This window comes from Rhinolophus hipposideros (genome assembly GCF_964194185.1).
Source record: "Rhinolophus hipposideros genome assembly, chromosome: 18".
NCBI classification, from domain to species: Eukaryota; Metazoa; Chordata; class Mammalia; order Chiroptera; family Rhinolophidae; genus Rhinolophus; species Rhinolophus hipposideros.
Window position 1 is genome coordinate 12,329,773 of NC_138064.1, and position 26,182 is coordinate 12,355,954.

The 26,182-nt window shown below is 41.3% G+C and overlaps 1 protein-coding gene across 1 annotated transcript in view; it reads right to left on the reverse strand.

The window, feature by feature from the left end:
• The window catches only part of WIPF3 (WAS/WASL interacting protein family member 3), a 79,948-nt gene extending 53,967 nt beyond the window's left edge, over positions 1-25,981 (reverse strand). The window contains exons 1-2 of the mRNA XM_081079840.1: positions 25,779-25,981; positions 3,388-3,537 (exon numbers count right to left, since the gene is read on the reverse strand). Coding sequence (XP_080935966.1) covers positions 3,388-3,480 — 93 coding nt within the window. The 5' untranslated portion in view covers positions 3,481-3,537; positions 25,779-25,981. The remainder of the gene's footprint in view (positions 1-3,387; positions 3,538-25,778) is intronic.
• Between the last annotated feature and the right edge of the window lie 201 nt (positions 25,982-26,182).

A 26,182-nucleotide genomic window follows, 5' to 3' on the forward strand; every position in this document is an offset into this window, starting at 1 on the left:
AGAGTTCCAAACACTGGTTATAAGGATGTTCAATGACCTCAGGGAGAACTTCAACAAAGATATAGGAAACATAAAAATGGAGATAGAAAACATAAAAAAACAATCAGTCAGAAATAAAGACTACAATAATGGAAATGAAGGAATCAACAGATTAGATGAAGCAGAAGATAGAACTAGCTGTGTGGTAGATAAGGTAGCAGAAAACACCCAATCAGAACAACAAAAAGAAAAAAGAATCCAAAAAATTGAGGAGAGTTTAAGGGGCCTCTAGGACAACATGAAGTATACTAACATTCGCATTATAGGGGTACCAAAAGGAGAAGAGAGAGAGCAAGGAATTGAAAACATATTTTAAGAAATAATGGCAGAAAACTTCCCTAACCTGGAGAAGGAAATAAATATACAAGCCCAGGAAGCACAGAGAGTTCCAAACAAGATAGCCCTAAAGAGGCCAGCCCCAAGACACATCACAATTAAAATGCCAACAGTTAAAGACATAGAGAGAATCATAAAAGTAGTAAGAGAAAAGCAATTAGTTACCTACAAGGGAGCTCCCATAAGATTATCAGCTGACTTCTCAACAGAAACTTTACAGGTCAGAAGGGATTGGCAGGAAATATCCAAAGTTATGAAAAGCAAGGAAATACAACCAAAATTACTCTACCCTGCAAAGCCATCATTTAGAATTGAAGGACAGATAAAGAGCTTCCCAGACAAAAAAAAAAAAAAGCTAAAGGAATTCATCCCCACCAAACCAATATTAGAAGGAATCTTAGAGGGACTTCTTTAAGATGGGAGGGGGGGTTAGGCGTAGATGAAAAGTGGAAGTGATTAAGAAGTACAAATTGGTTGTTACACAGTAATCAGGGGGATGTAAACTGCAAGGAATATAATCATTCACAAGTTAATAACTATGTATAGTGCCAGGTGAGTACTAGTCAGGGGGACTACTTCCTAAATTATATAAATGTCTAACAACTATGCTGTACACTGGAAGCTAATATAAAATAATATTGAATATCAATACTAATTGAAAAACTTTAAATGTAGGGAAAAGATCAATATTATGATAATGTGGTAGGTACAGTGGCGGATGGTTGCTGGGCTTATCAGGGTGATCACTTCCTTAGCATAGGGAATAAAATCAATAATGTGGTAATAACTCTGTATAGTGCCAGGTGGGTACTGTTGAATACCTATGATGTACACCTGAAACTAATATAATATTGTATGTAAGCTGTATTTTAATTAAAAATCTTGTAAAAAACAAAAATAATTAACTAAATGTAGAATTATTTTTGTTTGTTATGAATTTAAGCATCGTTCAAGAAAACTAATTCTCTGATGAAATTAAAAGTTTTATTATCAGCATTTAAAATTTTCTTCTGATCTTCGCTATTTATTACATATATTATATAGTTGACTTCATTGTTTTTAAGCCATCATTTCATATCTACTTTCCAAATCAGCACAGTGATAAATGTAATTTTTAATTAACACTGTGGCATAATGCAATTTTTAATTAACAGCATGATATCACACATTTCATTTAGTTCTCATAAGCCATTTAAGATCTAAATTTTCACTGGAATAAATTGCATTTCTGTGCACATCCTTGGATAAATTCTTTTTGGTTCCTCTAGGGTTAAATTCTTAAGACAGTCTCAAAAATAAAACTACCTGATTATCAGAGGAAAAGGTATGATACATTCAGGTTTATTGTTTTCTGCCAGAGAACACTCTAGAAAGACTCATTCAACATTGAGTTCCAGGTATTTGTGTGTCGCCAGAAATATTTTTAAAAAGAGCTTATTTCCCCCAGTCCCCAAGAATACGGCTTATAATAAGTTTATTCTGGCTGCGTTGATGGGTGTATTGTGGTTTTTGAGGTTATTAAAGTTTATTTCTTTGGTGCTAGCAAATCTGTGTAAGCTCCACATGACAGTTTCATGTATGTTTCCTGCACTCACAAACTGTTCATCTCCTTCATCCCCTGTGGGGTCAAATTCAGCAGTGGAACTTCAACACCGACTCCTCCTCTTTCTGTGTACCAGTTAGAGAGCTTTCAGATGTAATACACCTTATACGCTTACCTTCCACTATCTTCAAGGGCAAGGGCCAAGTTTCAGGCAGGTGTGTGTCCCTGGTTCTTCAGATATGGTTGGCATGCCCAGCGAACGTCATAGCGGGTGGCATGACAGCCATACTATTGCTCTTACCGTGGCCTGGGGCTGTGCAGGGGCTCTTTGGCCCTCCCTTCGTAAGCAGTTCTCCCCATGGTCACATCATCCCTGCATCTGAGGAGAGGAGTGCACCCCAGGGGAAGATGGTGGGAGAGGCTCAATTCCTGGGCTCAGCTGACTCGGCTCGTATCATCCCTAGGCAGCCCTGACTCTGGTGCCATATCGCCATGGCGTCCGTATCTTTTATCTTCCATTGAAAACAGGGGCTGCTGCAGTTTCATGCTAAGCCTCGCTCTCTGAAGTGGCTCGTGGAGTGGAGAATGAAGATGTAAGAAGTGCTCCAGCTTTTCCTCATAGCAAAGGTTCATGAAGCACTCACATCCTTCTATAACAAAGGGGGTGATTTTGTCCCACAGGGGACATTTAGCAATATCTGGGGACATTTTTGATTGTCACAATTGGGGGGCATGCTACTGGCACCTAGTAGGCATTAGCTAGGGATGCTGTTAAACATCTTACAACGCACAGAAAAGCCCTCCACGACAACAACAACAACAAAAATTATCTGGCTTCAGATGTCAGTGGTACCGAGGTTGAGAATTCCTGCTCTAAAACAAAATATCCAGGCTCTGTGCCTCTCCTTCTAAATGGAAACCAAACCATTACACCAAGAGAGAGTATCCGGCAACACAAATTGAAATAGACTGAATTCAGTCTTGCATGGCTAGGTACATTTCATTTAGAGCTTTATATTTCGTTATGGCATTGCATATGACACTTCTCTGACTTGGGTCCAGAAGCAGGCGCCTTGAAGCCCAGGCTCTCACTGTCACCGTCCAATTACACACGGGAACTTGGCCTTGCAGCACGCCTCATTGGCTGTGCACTGCAGCCTGGGATCTTATCGGAGGTTTCCAGCGAAATGGGAGACTCGGGAAGCCTGTATTGAGCAGCAGGAATTAGAGGAGAAAGTGTGTAGACGGTTGTAGACAGACGACCCTGAGGTAGAGGAATGGGGAGAGAACCACCTGGCCAGGCTCGTTAGGAATCAGACGCTGGAGCTGCCAGAGGCAGCCGCCTGATGCCACCTGTCAAAGGGAGGTAGTTGGGTGGAGGCTGGGTTTGAACATGGAACACCTTCTGGTCAAGTGTACTCAAGGCAGCTTATGCTGGACAGCGAATGAGACAGAAAAACAGGCCTTACCGGAGGTGCTGATGGCGGGGGCGGGGGAGGAGCCCCCAGAGGTGGGGGAGGGGGAGGCAAAGGAGGGGGTGGCGGTGGCGGTGGCACTGGCATATGTCACAGCGTCGCTGTCTCTTGCTTGTGAATGATCCCAAGAGAATGGTTTCTGCCCTGAAAAGGAGAAAAGGGATGGATTTAAACTTGGATATCTTTATTCATGCACAGGCAATACATGTCATACAAACATAGGGGGATTATAGTTTCCTCTCTCCCTCCCTTCTTTTCTTCCTTCTTTTCTTCCTTCCAATAAATCCTGAGTGTCCATTGTGAAGCAGGCATTGTGTCAAGCGCTGGAGACTGAAACAGTAGCCAGATTCTGGAGAGAACTAGGTGATAAAACCAATAAAATATAGCCATTTATGTCTCAATATTAATAGGGTATATAAATACATAGATAACAACACCTCATTTCATAATGATTTTTTCCAAGTGACTGATTTCTACCTTGTTAGCATGAAACTTGAAGTTTTATCATTTCCGATGCAATTTGAAAATATTCTGTACATACTCCCATTTTCTTTTGCAGAACAAATGGAATGAAGATTAACCTTTTCTGAATGTCTCAGGCTCGTTGTTTATGATGCCTGCCTTGAGCAAGGCTTACAAAGGCATTAGTCAGTTTCCTGCTTCCTGCTCTGCTGTCAGCTCTTAACTTTTCTTGCTGCTCCTCTATTTGTTCTACACAATCAACTGGGTGAGAGTATGACACTTCTCCTCTGCAAAGTCTTCATATCTGGTGTTTACTACACAGAGGGCTTCTTGGCATGATTCTTCAAATATGGTTATGTTTCAAACAGTTAATATTGTAGGTTGTCTGATCTCCAAATAAATGTGGTAAATCTCTGTGTAGTGGGTGTGTGACCATGTGCATGTGTGTGTATGTGTATGTGTGTCTTAGAATCCATATCAAGACACATTCCAAAGGCTTAAGACCTGTATTCAGAACCACCCCACCGTTTACAAGAAGGAGGAAAATCTATATGAGAATGTACAAACAATTTAAGCAGAAACAGGAATAACCATCACACGTAGGCAGGCGTGAATTTGTATTTCTTTTGTCTCTTTAGTCACTGGCAGGTCAGAACAAGGCCTATGTTCTGACAAGGTATCATTCCACGTTAATATTCTTATCTCCTAAAACTGGAAAAGGATTAGAAGAGTAACTTTTAAAAACTTAGGTGTTGCTGACTTAAGGGTTTTGCCATTTATCTAAGGAAAAATGACCAGAGGTAGTTCCTTTGAGGAGAATTGCGGCAAAGCTGTTCACATAACCCTTCAGCACACAGCTAGATTACATCTCCCAGACTCCTTTGCAAGTAGTTGTGACCATGGCACTGAGCTCTGGCCAATAGAATGAAGGCAGAAGAGATGTGCTCTACCTGTAGCATGGGCCCATAAAGCCCTTCTACCCACAACTTCTCTCTCTTCCTCCATCCATTGGCTGGCAGTAAATTTCCTATGTGTGGGGAGAACCAAAAGATGTCAGGAACCTGCGTTCCTGATTCACTTGTTAAAGGCCATCTGCCCAACACCTGATTAGGCTTTACATACATGAAAAATCAACTTCTACTGTGTTAAACCGTGGAGAGTTTGGAGTTAAGATATTGTAGCCGCTCATGTTTAACTTACCTAATATAGGAACTAAATTGAATATGGCTGACTCTCATTATTGGTGATAATTATGTTTTACAAAGTTGCCATGTACACTGAGTTAACAGATACTGAACCATTCATTCCTCCCAGAAGCATTACAGGTTCCTACAAACATCTGGTCACAAGATTTTTGTCACCTCATTAATACAGAATCTTGTTTTATGTGTGTTTCTGCTTAAAGACACCTTATTTAATATATGTTGTTGACACATTAACATTGAACTTGTGCCAACTGCAGTACCACTCACGCCTGAATGAAGCTTATCTAACACACACATTTTCTCCATGAGGCCTACCACAGCCTTTGTGCACTCAAGAACACTAGACAGAACTTCAGCGTGACCCGTGGAGGGCCATTTAAAACAGTGAAATCACCATCAGAAAGCGCAAACATTTGAAAAACATGGCCCTAAACAGAATGTGTAAAGGACTCTTGTTTACAGTATGAGACCTGAAACAAGGAGGCAGAGTGTGGATCTCAGCTGGAAACACGTGCGTCGGGCCACTCCAGTTTCTCCCCACTTTGTATGTATCTTTGAATGACCGTGAAAGTGCCTGTGAGTATTGACCTTGGGGCCACGAGTAAAGTTTAGCCAAAAGTTTAGCTAAACTGGGGCCAAAGTTTAGCGAGTAGGTGATGAGCAAACTATGGAGTCCGGCAATAATGAGGACCACCTGTCTGACTTTTTGAACCCCTTGTGTGTGCTCGGCAGTGCATTAGGCACTTATAATCCGCTGTTTCCTTTAATCCTCTCAACAGCTCTGTGGTAGACTCTGTCACTTCCATATGACAGATAACCAAATTTTGTCTCAGAGAGGTTACGGAGTTTCTACTAAATTTCAGAAAGAGTACCAGAGCCGAGTTAAAGCCCTGGCCTTTCTGATCCCAAACCTCATCTCTTTGTTTTACGAACTTGGTATAATTCAGGCCGTATTACCTCTCTGCTTCCATTGTGCAAAGATGTAAAATATTTCTGAGACCCTCAAATGAAAGGGACCTCATACAGGTAAGTATAATTCTACTTGCTTCCCCTAACCTAGGCATCCTTATTACCACCTAGCTTTTTAAATTTATTGGGGTGACATTGGTTAGAAAAATTCTATAGGTTTCAAGGGACAATTCTATAATCCATCATCTATCAGTTGCATTGTGTGTTCACCATCCAAAGTCAATTCTCTGTCCATCACCAAATATTGGACCCTCTTTACTCTCTTCTGCCCTCCCACTCCCTTCCCCTCTGGTAAAACTAAATTGTTGTCTGTGTCTATGAGTTTTTATTTGTCTTGTTCATTTGTTGCTTTCAGTTTTATATCCCTATCTGAGTAAAATCATACAGCTCTCAAATTTTTATGTCTGATTTAAGCATGATAATCTCAAGATCCATCCATGTTGTTACAAATTAGCAGTATTTCATCTTTTCTTATGGCCAAGTAATAGTTCATTGTGTATATGTACCACATTTTTATCCAATCATCTATCGAAGGACACTTTGGTTGTTTCCATGTCTTGGCCACCATGAATAATGCTGCAATGAACACAGGGGTACGTACATCTTTACGGGTAAATGTTTTCACATTTTTTGGGTAGATACCTGGACGAGTTTTATCCTTATAGGTCTGAGAATAATTAGGGACCTTTGGGCTTCTGTTTTGCTGCAATCACAGGAATCATTTTTCACACTCTAAGATTAAAGGATATTTTTATATGCAGTACTTGATGGCTGTGAAGACTTTTTCCTGACAGATATATTAATTAAGCAATTATTGAGAGAACTATTTGACAAATCTGACAGTCAAGAATGCAGAGCTCCAGGAAGTCACAGGCTGTACCCATATGCTCTTTGATGCTTTGTGCTCTCCTGACACATTTGAAAACTTTATTTTGCTCTGTAATGTATTTTTAAATGCTCAGGATAAAAAAGAAAGCCAGACTCTCAAAGGCCTTTTAATATTTTCTCCCAACTCATCAAATAACTCTGAAAAGCAGAGTCGAGATGCAGGTTAGCTATTCAAGCACCATGAGAGGGTGGGAAAGGGAACAGAATTACCACCCCTTCCACGTGAGACCCCAAATACAGGCGACAGTGCTAGCCTTAGGGTCAGACAGACCTGGGTTCTACTTCTGCCTCTGCTTTTTTCTAGCTATATGCCCTTGCTCAAGTCACTTCATCTCAGTGGGCCTCATTGTCTTTATTTGTAAAACAGCTATGTATAATGCTTAAGTTTTACTTGGTTATCAGGAGTAAAACAAAGACTGCATATGAAGAACAGAATACAGGTCCTGGTACACAGCAGACACTTAATTGGAAGCCATATTTATCAGCATCACACCACCACTATCTCCATCGCCACAATAACTATAAGAAAAGATGGAGTAGGATAAATGCCCCGGGAGAGGGCTGGAGCATTAGGAAAAGTCATGATTGACTCAAGCACAAGGAGGCGGGAAATGATAAATAAATGTTTGGTAAAGCTATTGCATTTTTCAACAGGTAAAAAGGTGGCTATAGGAGTCTGGTCTAGTAGGAGGAAGTAGAATAGAAGCAGAGATATTGAAATAGAACAATGACACAAGCAGCCCGGAAGGTGCTGCGTGTGTGGGAGAAAAGAGGAAAGGCTGGATCACAGAGGGGCTTGAGTGACACTAAACTGCTTTGCTTGTCTCCGTCCTTGAGTATGGGTGGACCTCTGCTTTGTCATGGCCATCGACCGTCTTTTGAACACTTTTCTATATCTGGGGAATTTCTCACATTATGAGAAATGACACAAGCAGCCTCCCCCAGACAGAAGTCAGGAACTCCTTTTTCCAGCCTCCCTTGCAGGGATCTGATTTGTGACCATTGACTCAGAGGTGAGTAAACAGTGGATGGACAAGGTGTGGAGGGGCCTTGGTGAACAGGCGTGATGGCCTGGGTCTGGGGTGGGCAGTCCCCTCTCAGCTTTCGCTGATTGATATTCAGTGGGAAGGCAAGGCCAGTGTTGGCCAGGTTCCCCCTCTGTTTCCCTCAAAGGCTCCAAATCCCGATTTTTTTGGTGTGAAATACAGTTTTGAAATGTGGGTAACTAATTGTAAAAGCATTAAAAGATGCAGTGGGCCATACGAACGTGTCTGCGGGTCACATAGGACACACAGACTGCCAAAGTGCAACCTCTTCTTCCGGGAACTGGTGGCGGTGGGGGTAGGAGTATGGATGGCTACTTGGTGTAGGTGATTACTTTTCTCTCCTACCCTTTGCTCCCCTTTTTTCCCCACCTGATGAGTCTGTCTGTACCCATTCAGCGATAGATGTGGACTGGGCTTGCCTATCTTGTTAATATAAAAAGTTACATATGTGTACATTCCAACTGAGCCTTGTGACTTATTTCAGAGAGAAATAATTCACAGTAAACAATTTTATGAGTTGCTCTTCTCATACTCACTTATTTTACCAAGAGCAGTTTCTCAGATTACAGCTGTTCACAAATAGAAAATGGGCCTGTTTAAAAATATGAGCATGAAGGATTACTGCCACTATTTGATGAAAACGTCTTTTGCCTGTTCTAAAAATACATTTCAATAGGAATCTGAGTGTCGGGGAGGGTGTCAGGCGGGGTCTCTGGTCCCGCTCCCCACATAAGAACGCAGGACATGGTGAGGCCAAAAAGGAACACCCACGGAGCCATAGGTAGGGGAGTCATATCACTATGTTCTCGCTGGCGGCATCCGCCTCTCTGCAATCCGCTCCTGCTAGCTCCGCCATCATCTTCTTGCTAGCCCCCACTTTCTGCTAGCGGAGCCACGGCAGTTATATTAGTGGCCAATGACTCACTGGTTACAGCTGACGGCCAACTAGCCACAGCTGATGGCCAGCCAATCACAGATGATGGCCATTTACTACCTGAGCCAGCACTTTCTATGTGAGGCCGAGAGCCTGGAAACTGCACTCCTGGCTCTGTCCCCACACTGAGAATAAGGTTCTCCATGCACTAATAACTTTTTCTGTTTTGACACTATCACACTGAAGCTCTTTCCTTTGGCTGTGAAATCAGGGAAATGAACAGAGATGTCTCACCTCTGAGCTCATAAAGGCAAATGAACCCTGGGAGGCAACCCACTTCTCATATTTTGGCCTCAGCAGGGTCCTGCCGTGCTACAGATCAGTCATTTATTTGTCAAAGGTGCCCTGCAGTCAGGAAACCATAACCCACAAATAAAAAGCTTCTCAAAAAACATGTGGTAAAGTTGCCAAAGCTGTAAGTAAAATAATAAAGGATTTAAAAAAAAAACAACCCTTCTCTACAGTGATGGTGAAAATAGTTGATGAGTGGCCACTTTCTGTGGTCACTTTATCATTTAAAGAGTCAATTCTTCGAGCATGTCCCTCTCCTGGGCCTTCCCACCTGTAAGATCTCTCGCCCCACATACCATCTCTCCCAGTCAAGACTATTCTCTTACAGGCTAAATGGAAGTTGCTACTCTCACTCTCCTCAATGGTATAAGTCCTGGAAATATTTAGCCTTTTTGGGGAGGTGGGACGTGTTGGCCTGAGTAAGCAGAAAAGCAGAAGACAAGGAAGGAGGAAATAAAAAACACAGGATAAAAAAATAAAATAAAATCGTTGAACATTTGTGTTCTAGATAATAGTAAAATAAGTGAGTTCTGACACAGCCCTTGCTATGTGTCAGGCCTCGTTCTTAGAGCTTTTCATATATTGACCCAAACACCCCAGTCAGAGAGATACTATTATTACCTCCATTCTTCAGATGAGGAAACTGAGGCACAGAGAGGTTCAGAAAGTTACCCAAAGTCACACAGTGAATTAGTGGAGGAGCTAGCATTCAAACCCGGAATGTCTAGCTCCAGAGTCCATACTCTTAAGTCATTTGTTTACACATTACTTTTAGAATTTTTGTCACATCCACATACACCTTGAACTTAACTTTTCGTTAAATAAGTTTATTTTGCAAAAGAAGCTTTAAATTATTACTGTAAACGGAAAACCAATATCATTTGCCATAAATAGATGGTAATAATAAACATAAACACAATAATTACTGAAAGGTTTTTCTATGTACCATCTAAAGTCATTTCAGGTTTCCCTAGTGATACCTAAGTCTTTGTGCTTTGGGGAACAGTGACCTAGAGCAATGCTTCCCAAACTTGAATGGAGGATGCATCACCTGGGGTTTTGTTAAAATGTAGATTGTGATTCAGTAGGTCTAGGACAGGGCCTGTGAGCGTGCATTTCTAACAAGCTCCCAGGTGAGCTCATCACCATTTGTCTGGGGACATTTTGAGTGGCTCTAGAATATGGAAGCCCGTAAGAAAGGTACGACTGCACACCAACCTACTGAATTATCTTCCAGATAAATCTCTGGAATTATCTTACCAACAAGTGATTGTTTTGTGCGCGCTCAAGTTTGAAAAGACCTGTTCTGGAATACTGGGATGATGATAGTCTCTGACCCCTACAGTCAGAAATTGTGTTCTTTGCTGAGAAGGCTCTTTTTCTGTAGACTCATTTAATTTCAGAAGACTGGATCCATAAAGATGGCATACTGAACTTCGAACTGGAATTGACACACAAAAGTGAAAGAGAAACTAAGCTGAGTGTCCATTCACTTCTTACATGGGTGACATGAAGAACTTTGGACGCCTGAGAAACACCAATAGCTCCTGAAGCCGAATCTGCTCAGCCCTACCCGGATATGAAAGTTGATTATCTGCTGAAATGCTTAAAGGATTGTCAATGTGAGTTCTAAAATGAAGACATGCTTTAACCACAATCTAATAGGAAACCCAATCTAATATGAGCTCACACCTACAATGAGTTCATAAATTGGTTTCCTTTTATAAGATTCTTATTGAAATGCAAATTTGTTCCCAGATCATTCATCCAATTCATTATAATATTTGAACTGTACTTGGTGAAGGGAAAAATGGCGATATTGATAATATTTATCACTGACTCAGTTATTTATATTATGGCTAAAAGCTAGAAAGATTGAGTGCGTGATTGTCAAGGGTAAAAGGAGAAAATATTTATTTCCTGTCTTTTTTTAAAAAAATTTTTGCTGCCTTTGAATTAGCTAAAATAAGAACTAACCTTATTAAAAATACATGATATTAATCACACATAAGTAAGGCTCATTTTATGTAACAGCTAGGCTTCTGAAAAGTGGCATCTCTAATTTTGGAACGTTGAGGCATGCTTTACGTATACAAAAGGAATTGATTATTCAATGGTAACCCACAATCAATGTTATGAAAAATGCGTCAATTTATAAAATAAAGTACCACGTCTTATTTATTTTATGATGTTAGCAATAGATTTTATAAGGGGGGTGTTTTTTACTCTCTAAGGCTAAAGTGGTACCTTTTCACTCAGGATTGTAAATACTCCTGAAAATGCAGTTCGGAGAATCATCGAGGAAATCACAGGCAGACTGGAGGTGGCACAGGGTACACGACTTTAAGACAAATCGTTCCTTTCAAGGTTTACATCCGAGACTTTACATGAGTTTCAGTATTTTTACCTTATTCCTACTGCTACACCTTGGGGCAGAGAAAGACAGAGCAATTCTGGCACCTTCAGTCCCACATCCAGTTTGAAGTTCTGCTAGAAGCTCAAACAACCTGCTGTAAGGAGCCACGCACATCTGTCGCCAGGCAGATTCCTTCCAATGGCAGCAAGCACAGTTCACTGACAGCCAAGTCTGATAAACTGACTGGAGGTCTCCCCACTCAGATGACAGGACATCACTCTCCAATTTAACACATACTCCTTTCGAGGCTGGTTACTGTGGAGTCAAGTTCTGTATCTCATCCTCCACTCTGTGCTATACACCGTATATGCTAGCCACGCCACACTTGGGATATTTCTTTACACACCTTTTCTTTGTATCTCTATGTCTTTGTCCATGCCATACAGGCTGCATATGATGGGCTTCGCCACCTGCAAAATTCCTATTAATCCTTTAAAACATGCTCATTAATCCTTTAAAACATGCTAGGTTCTCTGCACAGATTTCCTTCTCCCTTTGGCGCAGCTAATTGCCTCCATCATACTTTGTTCACAACTTATTATGGCACTAGGCACTCTGGCAATTTTCTTTTCCCATGCCTGTGTGTCTCCCTACACTGAACCATGGGCTCCTCAGAGGTGCAAAGATAAGGAGTCTGTCTTAGGTATCTTGGCATTGCCAAGGTCAAAGGTAATGCCAAATACCATTGCCTTGGTATTGTGAAGGGGGAGGAATAGAAAATAAATATGTCAGAGGTCATGACAACTACTCAAGCAAAAGGTGGAGACACACTGGCCGCAGAGCATGATGTAAGTTCTATGTGAATCTACGATGAAATAATCATCTTAATGATTATTAAAGAAAAATATTACAAGCTCAAATAAGAAGTGGAAGAGAAGTGCAGGAGAAATTCCTGCCCAACTGTAGACTTTATTATCAGTGTGGGAATAAAATACATTCTGGATGTTTGGTTCTGAAAGTGTACAGTGTGCATAGAAAAGCTTCACCTGGCACGTTAGAAATGATGGAATTGAAGAGGAATAGCAGTAGTTTGATAGTTGGGAGAACTGCTTTCCAGCTCTGGATTGAAGGCCCATCTATAAAAAGGTAAAGTGTGTTCCTTCTTTCCCAATGTGCATGAACGTGAGGACCAAATGAGTACTGCTTTGAGATAAGTATTCAAGAAATTAAAAATAGCATATGATCTTCTCCAAAAAGCAAAATTCTTTCAAATACAGTTTTCTTAATTGAAGATATGGTGGCTTCCTAGAAATGGCAACTTTATACTAATGGGCATCAGAGAGGAGGCTTTTTAACCTTTTAAATTAGAAAACACTTTTCAAAATAAATTTGAGTTCAAGGTCTGCTTTTCAGATGGAGGAGTGGAAATATCTCTGGTCCCTCCTTTTCTGGAAAAATATTTCAAAACAATAAGGAAGGAAAACTCAGAAATATAAACTCATTTTGGGATAAAAACTAGATTTCTATAACCCTGAATAAAGAGGACATAAAAACCCAAATTAAAGAATACTTAGAAAATAAAGATAATGAAAATATCACATATCAAAATCTGTGGAATACAGCTAAAGCATGGGTCACAGCAAAAGTCATAGCTCTAAGAAATTACATTTCTAAAACAAAGAATTAAAAACTCTCAAGAAGCAAGAATAACAATATCATAAAACTAAAGAAAGCAGATGAAAAGAACCAGTATTTGTCAATGAATTAAAAAACATATATTTGGAAATTAGAAAAACTAATAAATGCAAGAGTTTATTCTTTGAAAAACAGAAAAAAATAATAAAAGTAATTATCTAACCTAATCAAAAAAATGAGGAAAAGAGAAAGCCCAAATATACAAAATAAGGCATGAGAATGGGAAAAGGAAATAATAACAGATATAGAAGACATTGAAAGATTTCGCTCAAATCTTTGCAGAGGACTCTGAAAACCTGGATTGAAATGGACAACCTTCTAGGAAAATATGAATTATTAAATGGGCCAAAACAAGGGAGAAACCTAAACAGAAGAAAGAGAAGGTTCTCAAAGATCCACCAAGAAACATGGAGACAGACAGATTCCAGCTGAACTCTACCTCCAAGGAGCGGTTAATTACCATGAAGCAATCAGACCCCAATCGGAGAAAGACAGAGTAAAGAAAAAGGAGAATGAGAACTGCTCACCAATCTCACTTATGAATGTTGAGGACAAAAAATAATATGTATAAGTAAACAGAATTCAGCAACACACTAAAAAGAATACATATCAACTAAGTAGGTTTTAAATGCAAGGATGTTTCAATGCTAAAAAATCTACTGATTGAATTCATCATATTACAGGCACAAAAGAAGAAAATCATAAGATCCTTTCCATAGCTGCTCCAAAATATTTATACCATAACTCAAAACACATCATGGTAAGTGGGGTAAGACTAGATAAATTCCATTTAAAGTCAGGTACAAGACAAAAGCGTCCACTATTGCCACTACTATTTATCGTTATCCTAGAGGTAGTAGTCTATTCAATTAGATAAAAGAACAAAATAAAATATATAACAATTGAAAAGGAGGAGTTTCAATTATTTTTCAAGATGATATGGCAATATACATGGAAACCTCAGAGAATCAATAGACAAGTTATTTCAAACAATAAGAGAATTTGAAAGTGGCTTTTCAAAACCAAGAAACAAAATCCCAAACTATTCTTGCATATAAACAATAACTGTTAGAAAATATTATGAAGAAACAATTGTGTTTACAACAGCAACTTTACAAAAGCTACCTAAACATTAATTTAACAAAATATGAAAAGACAGACACAAAAAAACTTTAAAACATTACTGAGACACAGTGAAGATATTGAAAACTACCCGGGGTGTCAAAAAAATGTATACACATTACTTATATAAAAGGATGTATACACGTTACTTGTATGCCTTGTTTTGGCACCCCCGGTAGTTTTCAATATCCTCACTGTGTCTTAGGAAAGTTTTAAAGTTTTTTCATCTTTTGTTATCGGTATATATTGAATATTACAATTTTAATAGTTTTTTTCCTTTCTTAAAATGTGTATACATTTTTTTTGGCACACTCTGTGTATTCTATTCCTGGGTAGGAAGACTGAATGTCATATAAATGATAATTTTCTCTATATTTGTAAATATAAGGTGATCATAATGAAAATACCAACTTGTTTGTTCTTTAGAACTAGGCAAGGTGATTCTAAAGTTCATATGTAAAATCAACATCACTGGATAACAAATAAATTATAAAGCCATGTACATTAAAAAATTCAGTACTGGTATATGGAAAAATAGTAAGGTAACTGGAACTGGGAGTCCAGAAATAGACCTAATTTTTTTGAAAATCTGGCTCTGATTAAAAAAAGGAAACATGCTGTAATCAGTTATTAATTAAAGATGAGTTATTAATTAAAAGTTATTGAGAAAATAAGGTAGCAATTTGAGAAAAGAAAAGATAACCATGTAAGGATCACATGCTTTACATTAAAATACATTCCAAAGAAACAAAATTTTAAAAAATTTTTTAAAAAGGAAATTAGAATCATACTACAACAAAATATAGGAAAAATGTTTAAGTATTCTCAGTCAGGAAGGATATAAAAGAAAAGGTTTCTGCAAAAATAGGTACATATATGCAAATATCAGACCACAATAAACAAAGTCAAAAGGCATACTATACATTGGAGGAAAATGACATTAAAACAAAAAAATCATACTACAAATTGGGTGAGAATTACAGTAAAATAAAAATTACAGTTAAATGGTTGTTTTCCTTTATTTCCTATGTAAGATGTTCCTACAAACCCATAATAATGGTCAATAACCCAATAAGAAAATGGACAATGGGCCAAACACTGCACAGATGAAGAAATACAATGGCATTTAAAAACATTTGAAGATGCTCAGCCTTATTTATAACGAGACAATGCAAGTCAGAACCACACTGAGGTACCATTTTTCACTTAGATTGGCCAAGATCAAGTTTGATAAATGTGTTGGAGAGAGTGCGGAGAATCAGATTCTCATAATTATTGGCGGAAATATAAATTAGGATTACTTTCTGTAAAGGGCAATAAGCAAATATATCAAAAGTTTTAAATAATCTTTTTAATTCTATGAATTTATGTTACTGATACACTTACATGTGTGAAAAATAATGTGTACAGTGACTTTCATTGAAGCATTATGTTTAATAGCAAAAGGCTGGAAATAACCCATATAACGATTGACTAGGAACTGGTTACTAAAATTATGGTATATACCTTTTAATGTCATGCCAGGTAGCTGTTAAAATGAATATGGCAGCCCTATATGTAACAATATGGAATGATCTGCATTTTAAGTGAGAAAAGCAGGCAGCAAAAAATGTATACATTGAATGAACATGCCTTTTTATTTGTGTTATATTTGTATACCATAAATATGCCATATATATCTATACATATATATATATGTAGGTATATATATACATACTTATGTGTATATATGTATGAAATATCTCTGCAAGAATGTATAACAACATGTGGCCTGAGAATGGGGTGTGAGAAAGACTTGCTTTACACTGTATATCCTTTTTACGTTGCTTGAAGTATGTATCATGTGCATTATTATCATTACCTATTCGAAAAGCTAATTTTGAAAATTAAAGTTCTGGTCGCCCCAATAAACTTTAATTTAAAGAAAAAAAATTAAAGTTCTGGGTTGCCTTCTTTACTTGGGATTACTGTGAAGCAGTATTTTAAAAAATGTGTTGCACTATCTGAATTAGGAGACCTCTCTACATCTAAAGGGTAAAAAAAACAAGTGAAAGAAGAAAAACATAAATTTGTCTTAGGAACAGGGGTGGGTAAAGGGGGGTCAAATATATGGTGATGGAAAAAGAACCAACTCTGGGTTCTTTGCATTGGTGAAGTGGTGAACACACAATGCAACATAGAGATGATGTATTACAGAATTGTACACTTGAAACCTATATAATTTTACTAACCCACGTCACCCCAATAAACTTAATTAAAAAGAAAAAGAAAAACATAAATGTGTCTTGACCATTCGGTTCAAGTGAGCGGCTGCTGGATCCACAAAGAACGGTAAAGAGGGCTTTGCTGGGCTGGCCCTGTGCACAGACCTCCAGGGCAGTTGGAATCACCCCTACAGCCACCCACTCATGTCAGAGGTGACTGACCAAAGTGTGCTCAGAAAATAGCCAAGAGTGGAGCAAACTCTCCTCCAACCAACCCAGAACCCCTTAGTCAATTGTTCTGTTACTGCATGGTGAGCACACAGTGAGGAACGGTTTTAAGACACGTTTGTCCACTAGACATGAATCATTTGTGAGCTGGTGCCAGCTGTAACTGATCCTTGTCATTCATCAAATGTGAGAACACAGGAGAACACTCTGAAAGAACAACGGGTGGCTTTCTTTCTCCAGCCACAAAGGGCTGCATCCCTGGATCTTATGGAACAGGTATCGTGGCCCATCATTCTTCGGCAAAATGTAACTTAAATGGGTAATGTCATAATGACTTCAGTCCAAACACCATCACTTACAATTCACTGAGCATCCATGAAAGCAAAAAGACACAGTACCAGGCATAAACCCAGATCCCCTTTAGCTTCTTTCTAGAAGTCTGCAGGTGAATTTCTAAAACTTTAGGACATACACATTTGGTTGAAAACCAGAAAAAAAAAAAAGGATACAAAACCTGTTAAAATGTGCAGAAAATTCATTTTAAATTAGGGAAAAATGTTTGCCTGCTTCTCTTGTCTTATGCAGTTATCTTACCTGTTTCTGAAGCTACTTTATTTGTCCTCTGATTTTCTGGAGAGCAGCATGATTAAACACAAATATTTCATCCAAAATTTTAAAAGACTAAGTTGTTATTAGAATAAACAACAACTTCAAGGGACCCTGGAGACTTAAAATCTATTGCTGTCATTAAGAGGAAGTACAAAGTACTTTTTCTTGTTTCTACTGTATGAGGGTAAAAAAATGTCCCCTGCTCAATTAGGGCAGTTATAATTTATGTCAGACACATAGCAAAGGGGCTAATGTCATTTTTTACTATAAGTTTATTCCCTGGGTAGACGTAATTGGTGTTTTAACACTGACACACATGGTTGGGAGAGCAGTTTGTTAAGCCGTTCACTAACAAAACAACAGTTCACATGTACTAATTGGATCCTGGGAACTCTGATTATTATTTACATAATTATCTTTCGTCCCCCTGCCCCAAACTCTGCACGACCGATGTTATTATCCCCATTTCACCGATGAAGAAACAAAGGCTCAAAGATGCAAAGTAATCAGCCCAAGATCAAATAACTGGAACATACAAACCACATCCAACCTAAGTGAGTTGGCCCCCAAGGCTGTGCGCTTTCCACTATTCCACCCAGCTTCTGACATGCACATCAGGCTCTGCATAGGGAATACAATGGAGCAAATGTTTCCTGAGCTTCTTTTCTATGGTAGGTACTATGCAGCCATCGAGCGAAACGATAAACATGAATTGCGGTAATCAATGAATATTTGATGAATAAATAAATCTATAGACACATGGCTCCTATTCACGAATTATAGCTTATTGCACTTAGGTATTGAAAGTTACTATGTGCCAGGCCCTTTTCTAGGAAAAGGTGAAAAAGGAGGAAAGCAAAAGAAGAGGTAACAACAAAGCCTACGTATAGAAAAGGACAAAATAATTTCCCATCTATCAGTAATCACAGTAACTGCAAACAGACGATAAAATTCCTTTACTAAAAGACAGATATTCAAACTGCTTGTAAACGCCAGCTGCATCTTCTTTATAAGAAACATGGCTAAAACAAAATGATATTAAAAACTTGGAAAGGAAAAGAATGAAAACAATACTCGAGGTTGATGCTAAAAACTGGTGTAGACCTCTCATACATTGCTGGTATGGGTGGAAATGGTGCGGCCACTTTGGGAAAGTTTGGAAGTTCCTCGAAACTTTTTCCTGTTAAACTGAGTTCTCATAAGACTCAACAATTCCACTCCTACGTATCCATCCAAGAGAAATGAAAACATATGCCCACACAAAAACGTATACATAAATGTTTATACATTTTTCATCACAACCAAAATGTAGAAAACTATCCAAATGTCCATCAACTTGGGAGTGGATAAACAAACTGTAGTATAGCCATGCAATGAAATATTGTGCAACAATGAAAAGGAATGAAGTACTGACTACTTCATTCAGTATAACATACTACAGTTAGCATAGATAAACCCAAAAAACATTCTGTTAAGCAAAAGAAGACAGTCACAAAAGGCCACAAATTATATGATTCCATTTATATGAAATGTCCAGAATAGGTGAATCCATAGAAATAAGAAGTTGATTACTGGTGGTCAGGGCTGAGGAGATGGAAGATGGGAAGGGATTGCTAATGGGTTTATTTTTGGGGTGACGAAAATGTTCCAGAATTAGATGACAGGGGTGGTGGTATGACTCTGTGAATATGCTAAAATCACTGAATTGCGTACTTTTAAAGAGTGAATTTCATGGTGTATGAATTATATCTCAGTAAGGCTGTTATTTAAAAAAAAACACACAAAAAACAAAACTGGAGAAGCATGATTACTATCAGGCAGAACAGAATCCAGGGCAAAAGAAATATTGCTAGAAATACAAAGGGCGTTGGAAACATGAATAGAAGGGTAATTAATTGCTTCCATGGGCTATGGACAAATAAAAAGCATAAGAAATCTCAGAGCCAGGCCTCGCCTGACGGAAGGGAGTGGGGAGGGTGAGAGCAGAGCCATGCCATGTGTGCCTGTGTGACAGCCAGTCGGTGAGCAGGAGCTCACAGAGCCAGGTTGTCAAGGAGGCTGAGCTTTATTTTGTAGGCTTTTCAAGACAGGAAAGGTGTTAGACATTCATGTTTTCACAATAGCACCCTGGGGGCCATGTGTGGAAAATGAATTAGAGGGAGAAGCAGCAGCAAAATATGCAGACCTATTTGGGAATCCACAGGGTCGAGGATGGATATTTCTTTGAATTAAAATGGGCCATGGGGTAGAGCCAAGGAGGATATTAGGGTATCTCGGATGGGAGAGGAGGAAGGGCCCAGGATAACCCCAAGGCTCCTTACCAAGACAATCTGGTGTTAAAAGGAAGACAGGAGAAAGTGTATGTGTGTGCATGTTGGCGGGGAGGGCGGGCGGGGGTGAATGGGCAGAGAAAAGTGAGTTTAATTTGAAGCATGTGGAAATTTAGATCTGAAATTTAGACAGCAGTGCTGGGGACAGTGGTTTAGGAATCTTTCCATAAGGCCGTTGGGTGTGTTTTGTTCTCTAACGCTAATTGTATGAAGAACTAGAAAAGTACAACATTTTAAATTACTGAGTCACCTTTTGTAATTTCTAATGACGGGTCGGGGTATGGCTAATAATGGAAGTAAGGCAGGTGGCTGATACTGCTGGTTGCCTGCTCAGTCACCATTCCCTCTTCTTCCTCATGGCAGAGCCCCTAACTTGAGGGGAGTGGAGAGGTGGCAGTTGCAATTTGCCCAGCTGAAAATACTTGATTTCTCAGACTCGCTTACATGTAGGGTAACCCGGTGACACCATTCTGGCCAGTGAGATGAAGGTGGAAGTTCCTGGGGAGGGCATCACTTGCTGAAAAAAGCAGCAAAGCTCTCTAATAGAAGGGCCCTCACGCTGTAGCTGTTTCAGTGTCCCTTGTCTTCCTGCCTGTACTTCCGGCCTGTACTGCAGCCATCCTGCGAGCAGGAGGCAACCAGATTTAGGATGAGGTTCTACTGGCTAAAGACGGCAAAGCAGGCAGATGAAAAGAGGCCGAGTCGCTGATGGCAGTGCTTGAGCTCCGCCTGGCCCTGGACTACCTTTCTTGGGAGTCCAGTTCCACAAGGCAAGTAAACTTGTATCTGCTTCAGCCGCATTCTGATGTGTGCATTGTTTTGTTTGTTTTTGTGCTGTTTTGGCAGCCGAATGCAATCCTAACTGATACAAGTCACACACACGTACACACATTATTAGTGTGTGTGTATATATATGACATATATGTATATAAAACCATTATTTCAATTACTAAAAAGAAAAGTTTAACTATACTAAAATATTATTTATTCTTACTACCAAGAAGCACTGAATGCAATAAGGGGCTTTAGAGATAGCAGAGAGCACTGGAGTTTTCTTTTCCCAAACATTGTGATAAAATGTACAGCTAAAGGGAGATTATGGGACTACCAGTAAGGAGAAAATTCACAAATATGTACTTATCTGTTAATGAATATATGCGCGCGATGACACTCTTTGGATTTTTTTGGGACGAGGTATACGGATCCGGTTCATTTAAATGGCTTCTGCAGGAGCAAATATTCTTAAAAATGGGATTGTTCCCCTGACTTTCACAAAAATTATTTTCTTTGGAAAAAAAATCTTTCTACTTTCCCAGGCACCCAGGAAACTCGGCTAAGGAAATAGCACCTCCTGGAGCCACAGTCTCCTGGCCCTTCACAGAACAGCTTTCACTGGGCTGTGCTCTGGGATTATGTCTCCGGAATCACAGTCAGTAACATTCTAGGAAACACTTATTCTTGCCTTCTGCCAGAAATGTCTTCCCGGCGGGGACCATGTTAAAGACTTAGACCTCTGCGGCCACAGTGACGGCTTTGAAGACCTGCCAGGAGAAAGTTATCCCAGGTTTCAGGACCAGGAAAAGCTGGGTCACTGATCTGTTTTTATCTCATGGTCACTGTGGATCGAGTAACAACTATTTGTGTTTTCCTCTTTGTTTTAGCTACAGGGAAGCTCGGACAAATTTTGAATTCCATCTTCAGAAACAACATTAGATCTTAGAATAAACTCATCTCTAGGAACTACCTGCACCGTATGATGTATTCTTGTTCTCTAAAATAGCTCTGATTTGACCTTACTTTCTAATCTGTGTGTTTCTCTGCACTCTAATTTCATCATCTATTCGTTTTATGTTGTTTACTACCTACTTTTGTAAACTCCTCAAATGCTTTATGGAACAGTGAACATTTAAGGCAAACAATGTTTTAAATCATCAGATAATAATAAGAAGAATACTCTAATTTATTGAACATTGCTATGAACGAGGCACTGTCCTACACACTGAACCTCTTTTTACCCTAACTATGGGGTAAGTACCATCATGATGCCCATTCTACAGATGGGCAAACTGAGTCACAGAGAGGTTACGTACTTTATCCAAAATCATACAATAAATACGTGATGAAGGCAAGATTCAAATTCAGGTTTTCTGAATTACATAAGTTCTACAACTGAAGAAATAATAATATTTAATTTCTAAAAGAAGTAGAGGCCTTCTGATTTTATAGGCTGAGCTTAGTATCCTTCAGCTTTAATGGAGATGCATTATACATCTATTATACTTATCATTCATACAATCATGCCTGGTGATCCATATCAGCAGACGGGAATGAGATAGTATAAGCCAAAAGGAGAGATAATCCAAAAATAATTAGCTTTTCATCTTGGATCATAAAGGTATTCACTCATTCACTTACTCACTCACTCATTAATTTATTCAGTACCCATCATGGGCCAGGCATGATGCAGGTGTTGGGAACAGAGATGAAGTGGATCCAGTACCCGCCCTCCAGAGACTCAAGTACGATAAGGTTGACTCTGGCAGGTAAAGGGCACCTTGGGGTTTTGAGTGGGCTGATAGCAGACCAGAGCAGGGTGTGACATCATCACTCTGAGAGCAATTTAGCTCTTGGTTTCTGCATCCTAACTGATAATGGGAGAAAGAAGAATCAGCTCCCTCATAGGGTTGTTGTGATGAGTTCGCGCCTTGCTTTGACATACTCGTGCACTCACATGACACATGTCCTCAGAAGCTCAAGAACCGAGGCTGGCTACTACCTCCCCTGCCTCCTCCCAGGAGCTGACTAACTTACAGTCCACGGGCAGGCCTGGCATTCTTTTCTGGATGCCACCAGCTCAGATTCAGTGCCTTGCTGGAACACATCGCCCACATCGGATGAATATTCCTTCAAGATGCACTTGAAAATCTTCCTCCACAGGGCCTGGCCCACATGATGCCCGCCTGGCGTTTCTGCCACATTTGCTCTGCTTCACTTTACCTGTTTGGCTCGTCAACATGGCAGTGCACTCTACGTTTCCCCGGCTGCATAACGGGTCAGGTTCCCACTTGAACAGGTCTCAGGAAAGACCCAACTAGAATTGCAAAGGGGTGCATTACTGGCTGAAGCCAGGGAGTAAACACACGTGCGGCACCTGCTCAGCATCAGCTGGGAGCCCTACGTCTCTTTGGTTTTGGGCTGTGGTTAAATAAGAAGGAATTAATCATTTTCTCACCAACCCTAACTCATATTTAAGAGTTCCCTTTCTCAGTTTGTTTTGTCATGCTATCAGCAGTCAGTCAAACATTACGGTGCCTTTCTAAATATTCCAGCAGCCAGATGGCGGGAGCAATACTGTGACAAGGGAAAACTTGCCTAAAGATAACTTGATGATGCATAATCCTGCTGGATGGCACTCAGCTGAGCAGATTCACCCAGAGAGACCTTGTCAGTTGCCCCACTTCATCCAGCTCCTTCAAACCAAAACTGTCTAATTCCAAGAATAAGACAAACATTCAACCCTGCAATGTGAAGCTGGCTAGTAAAAACAAACACATGTCTACTTTTCTAAGTTCTGAATTGTAGGCAGAAGTATAAAATTGCTAGAAGACTGCGCATTAGACAAACCTCTCAAGATTTCTCTCTAGGTATCATGATACTGTACCCTAAAGTTTCAAATATTTTTGCATCAAATTTAGTGGACATTTATAACAATGTTTGCTAGAAAACAAATTTCCTTCCTTCTGCCAAGTTACTTTCGTAGTTTTTTTCTTTAAGCATTAATGAACATATATTTATAAAGTCTAGAATGTAGGAAAGTTGACTGTTCCTCCCTGGTGAAAATTCTATATATTCTCCTCTACAGTTAATTACATTTTGGTTTCTCAGATCTTTTGAAGGTTATATTTTTTTATTCTTTGTGTCTGTGTTTGAGTGACTGCAAAATCCCAACCTGTACTCTATGGTTTCTGAACAATACATCTCCTAAAAAGAGCCTTGCCAGGTTGGACCAGCTGGCTTTCTCCTGTTCCTAAAACTGTCTGTTCCGAGACACACACAGCCTCCATCCCTTCTGCTGCTGGCGAACTTCAGTCTATGACACTACCTCACACTCACAGTTAGAGGAAAACAACAGAAGACTCCTGGAAAGGGACAAAAAGGGAACACGGAGAAGTTAGCCTGCAACACTCTGTCTCCCTAATGGCTCTAACCTGATTCAGGTCTCTGAAAATTGCCTGTTAGTGGTTGCATGTGTGAATCTGAAGTCTGTGCACCCAAGTTCTCAACCCTGCCTCCTCTGAGTAAGGCATTTAGTCTCTGTGACCTTTTATTTTCCCATCTGTAAAAAGGCAACAGTATCTCCCTTAAAGAATTGTGAGTCACAGGCAGAGATGCATACAAAGGCAGTTGGTAAAGCCCCCTGCAGTGTATATTTCATTTCCTGTAATTCCTCAAATTTCTTTTGCTCCTGTCCTTTTTTTTTTTTTTTCTGATTTGGTTTCTGTGGTTTTTAAATGTATCTCTAAAATGCATTGGCTGGAAAACTGCACTCATCTGTGTGCTATCACAGTGAGTGGACTTTAGCATTAAAAAATTTGTGTTTTTATTGAGATAAAACTTACATAAGTCAAGTGCACAAATCTCAAGGGAATAACTAAATTCTGATATGTGTACACCTGTGTAACCCATACTTAAGCAGAGGTTGGGGGCATTTCCAGCGTCCGGGAAGCCTCCCTCATGCCCTGTCCAGGTAATTATAAGACCCAAAGGCAACTCCTCTTCTAACCTCTATTGCCATGATTAGCTTTGCCTACAGTTAAAAAAAAACAAAAAAAACAAAAATTCAGGGAAGGATGGAAGCTCACTGCTAATTACTATTGCTGACCACAAGAAATGTACTTGTAATCCTTCCTCTGAAGAGAGGAAGGATTCTGGGAAGAGGAGAGGGGCACTAACTTTCTAAATCACACAGGTCATGCTGAACTAGGCCCTCATTTGCAGCCAAAGACCTGAGACGGCTCCGAGAGGCGAAGTGACAGCCAACTTACTGCTACAGAGTAAATTTCCTTCCAAATGCAGCCCATCACAAAACACCCCCCGTGTCAGGGAGGCTGCTGGTGCGCCCCAGGGGGCGGGAACGGCCCTCGCGTTCTCTCATTCCAGGACTTCTTTCCAGAGAGCAGCGCACACTCGGTCCCCATGCCACCCCCGCTCGCGCGCAGGCACACCCACGAGGCTGGCACTGCACGTTCAGAAGGCGCTGTTCCTGCGTGCATAGCCTGCCTGCCCACGAGGTCAGGGCTGGGCAGTGCCCCCTCCCTCAAACCTGTCACCCGCACTGCCTCCGGGTGTGCCGGAGGAGTGGGGTAGGGGATGGATAGGCTCTGTCTCCTCCCCGACTGATCCCGAGGACGTCAAAGTCCGTCTGTGGCCAGACCTAAATCTCTGGAGAACAGGCTACTGGCCTCAGGGCCTTGGAGATGAGCACTGGGAAAGGAGTCCCGAGACCTGCGCTCTGGCCCCTGCCCAGTCCCCGCGAGCTGTGTGACCTTGGGCAAGTCACTTCCCACCTGCACACTGGCTTCCTCATTGGGTCTGCTTCTGTGTCCCCAACGCCACCTCCAGTTCTGCCATGTCTTAGCTCCTTATTACTCCGCCCCAGCTCTTCCCGCGACAGCCCCCGTCTCAGCGAGACCCCAGCCTTTTGTTCTGGGGGTGAAGCCGGGAAGGGAGGAGGGAGAGCTCCGCGAAGGACCAGGCCGGGGCGGCCTCGGCGGCGGGGGCCGTTCCTGGGAGAGTCGGTCGGGGAAGTCAGCAGGTGACCCCACGGGGACCTGCTTCCCTTCGCGATCCCGTTACCGCCGGGCCGCAGAGGGCAGCGCCGCGCTGTCACGACAGCCCCGCTTGGGTGTCCCTCGAACACGGGCACGCGCGTGGGCGCCGTGTCCCCGCCGGAGGTCACTCCGCTCCGGGACCGGCCCGAGCGGCCGCCCGCACACCCCGCCCCCCACCCTCACGCATGGACCGGACACGCGCGCGGAGCCGCTACCTTCGGCGGGCGGTGCTGGGGCCGGAGCGGACCGGAGCTGTGGCCGAGTCCCGCCGATGCCGCCGCCTCCGGGCTCCGGGCTCCGGGCTCCGGGCTCCGGGCTCCGTCCCGCAGCGCCCGTGCTCCAGGCGGCGCCGCGCGGCCGCTGTGCGATGGGCGCCGCGCTCCGTGCGGCCGCTCGCTCCCCAGCCTCGGGCTCGGGCGCTGCCGGGACGCGGGGGCGGGGCGTAGCCCCCACCTGCTCCGCCGGCTCCGGCCCGGGAGCCGCCGCCGCCCGGCGCGCAGGGACGCGGCCCGGGCGGGCGGGGTCGCTCGGGAGCCGGAGGCGGGGCCCAGCCCAGGCGCGCGTCTCCGGGGCACAGTCCCGAGTCCCAGCTGCGGAAGCGGTGGGGCCTCGGAGCGCC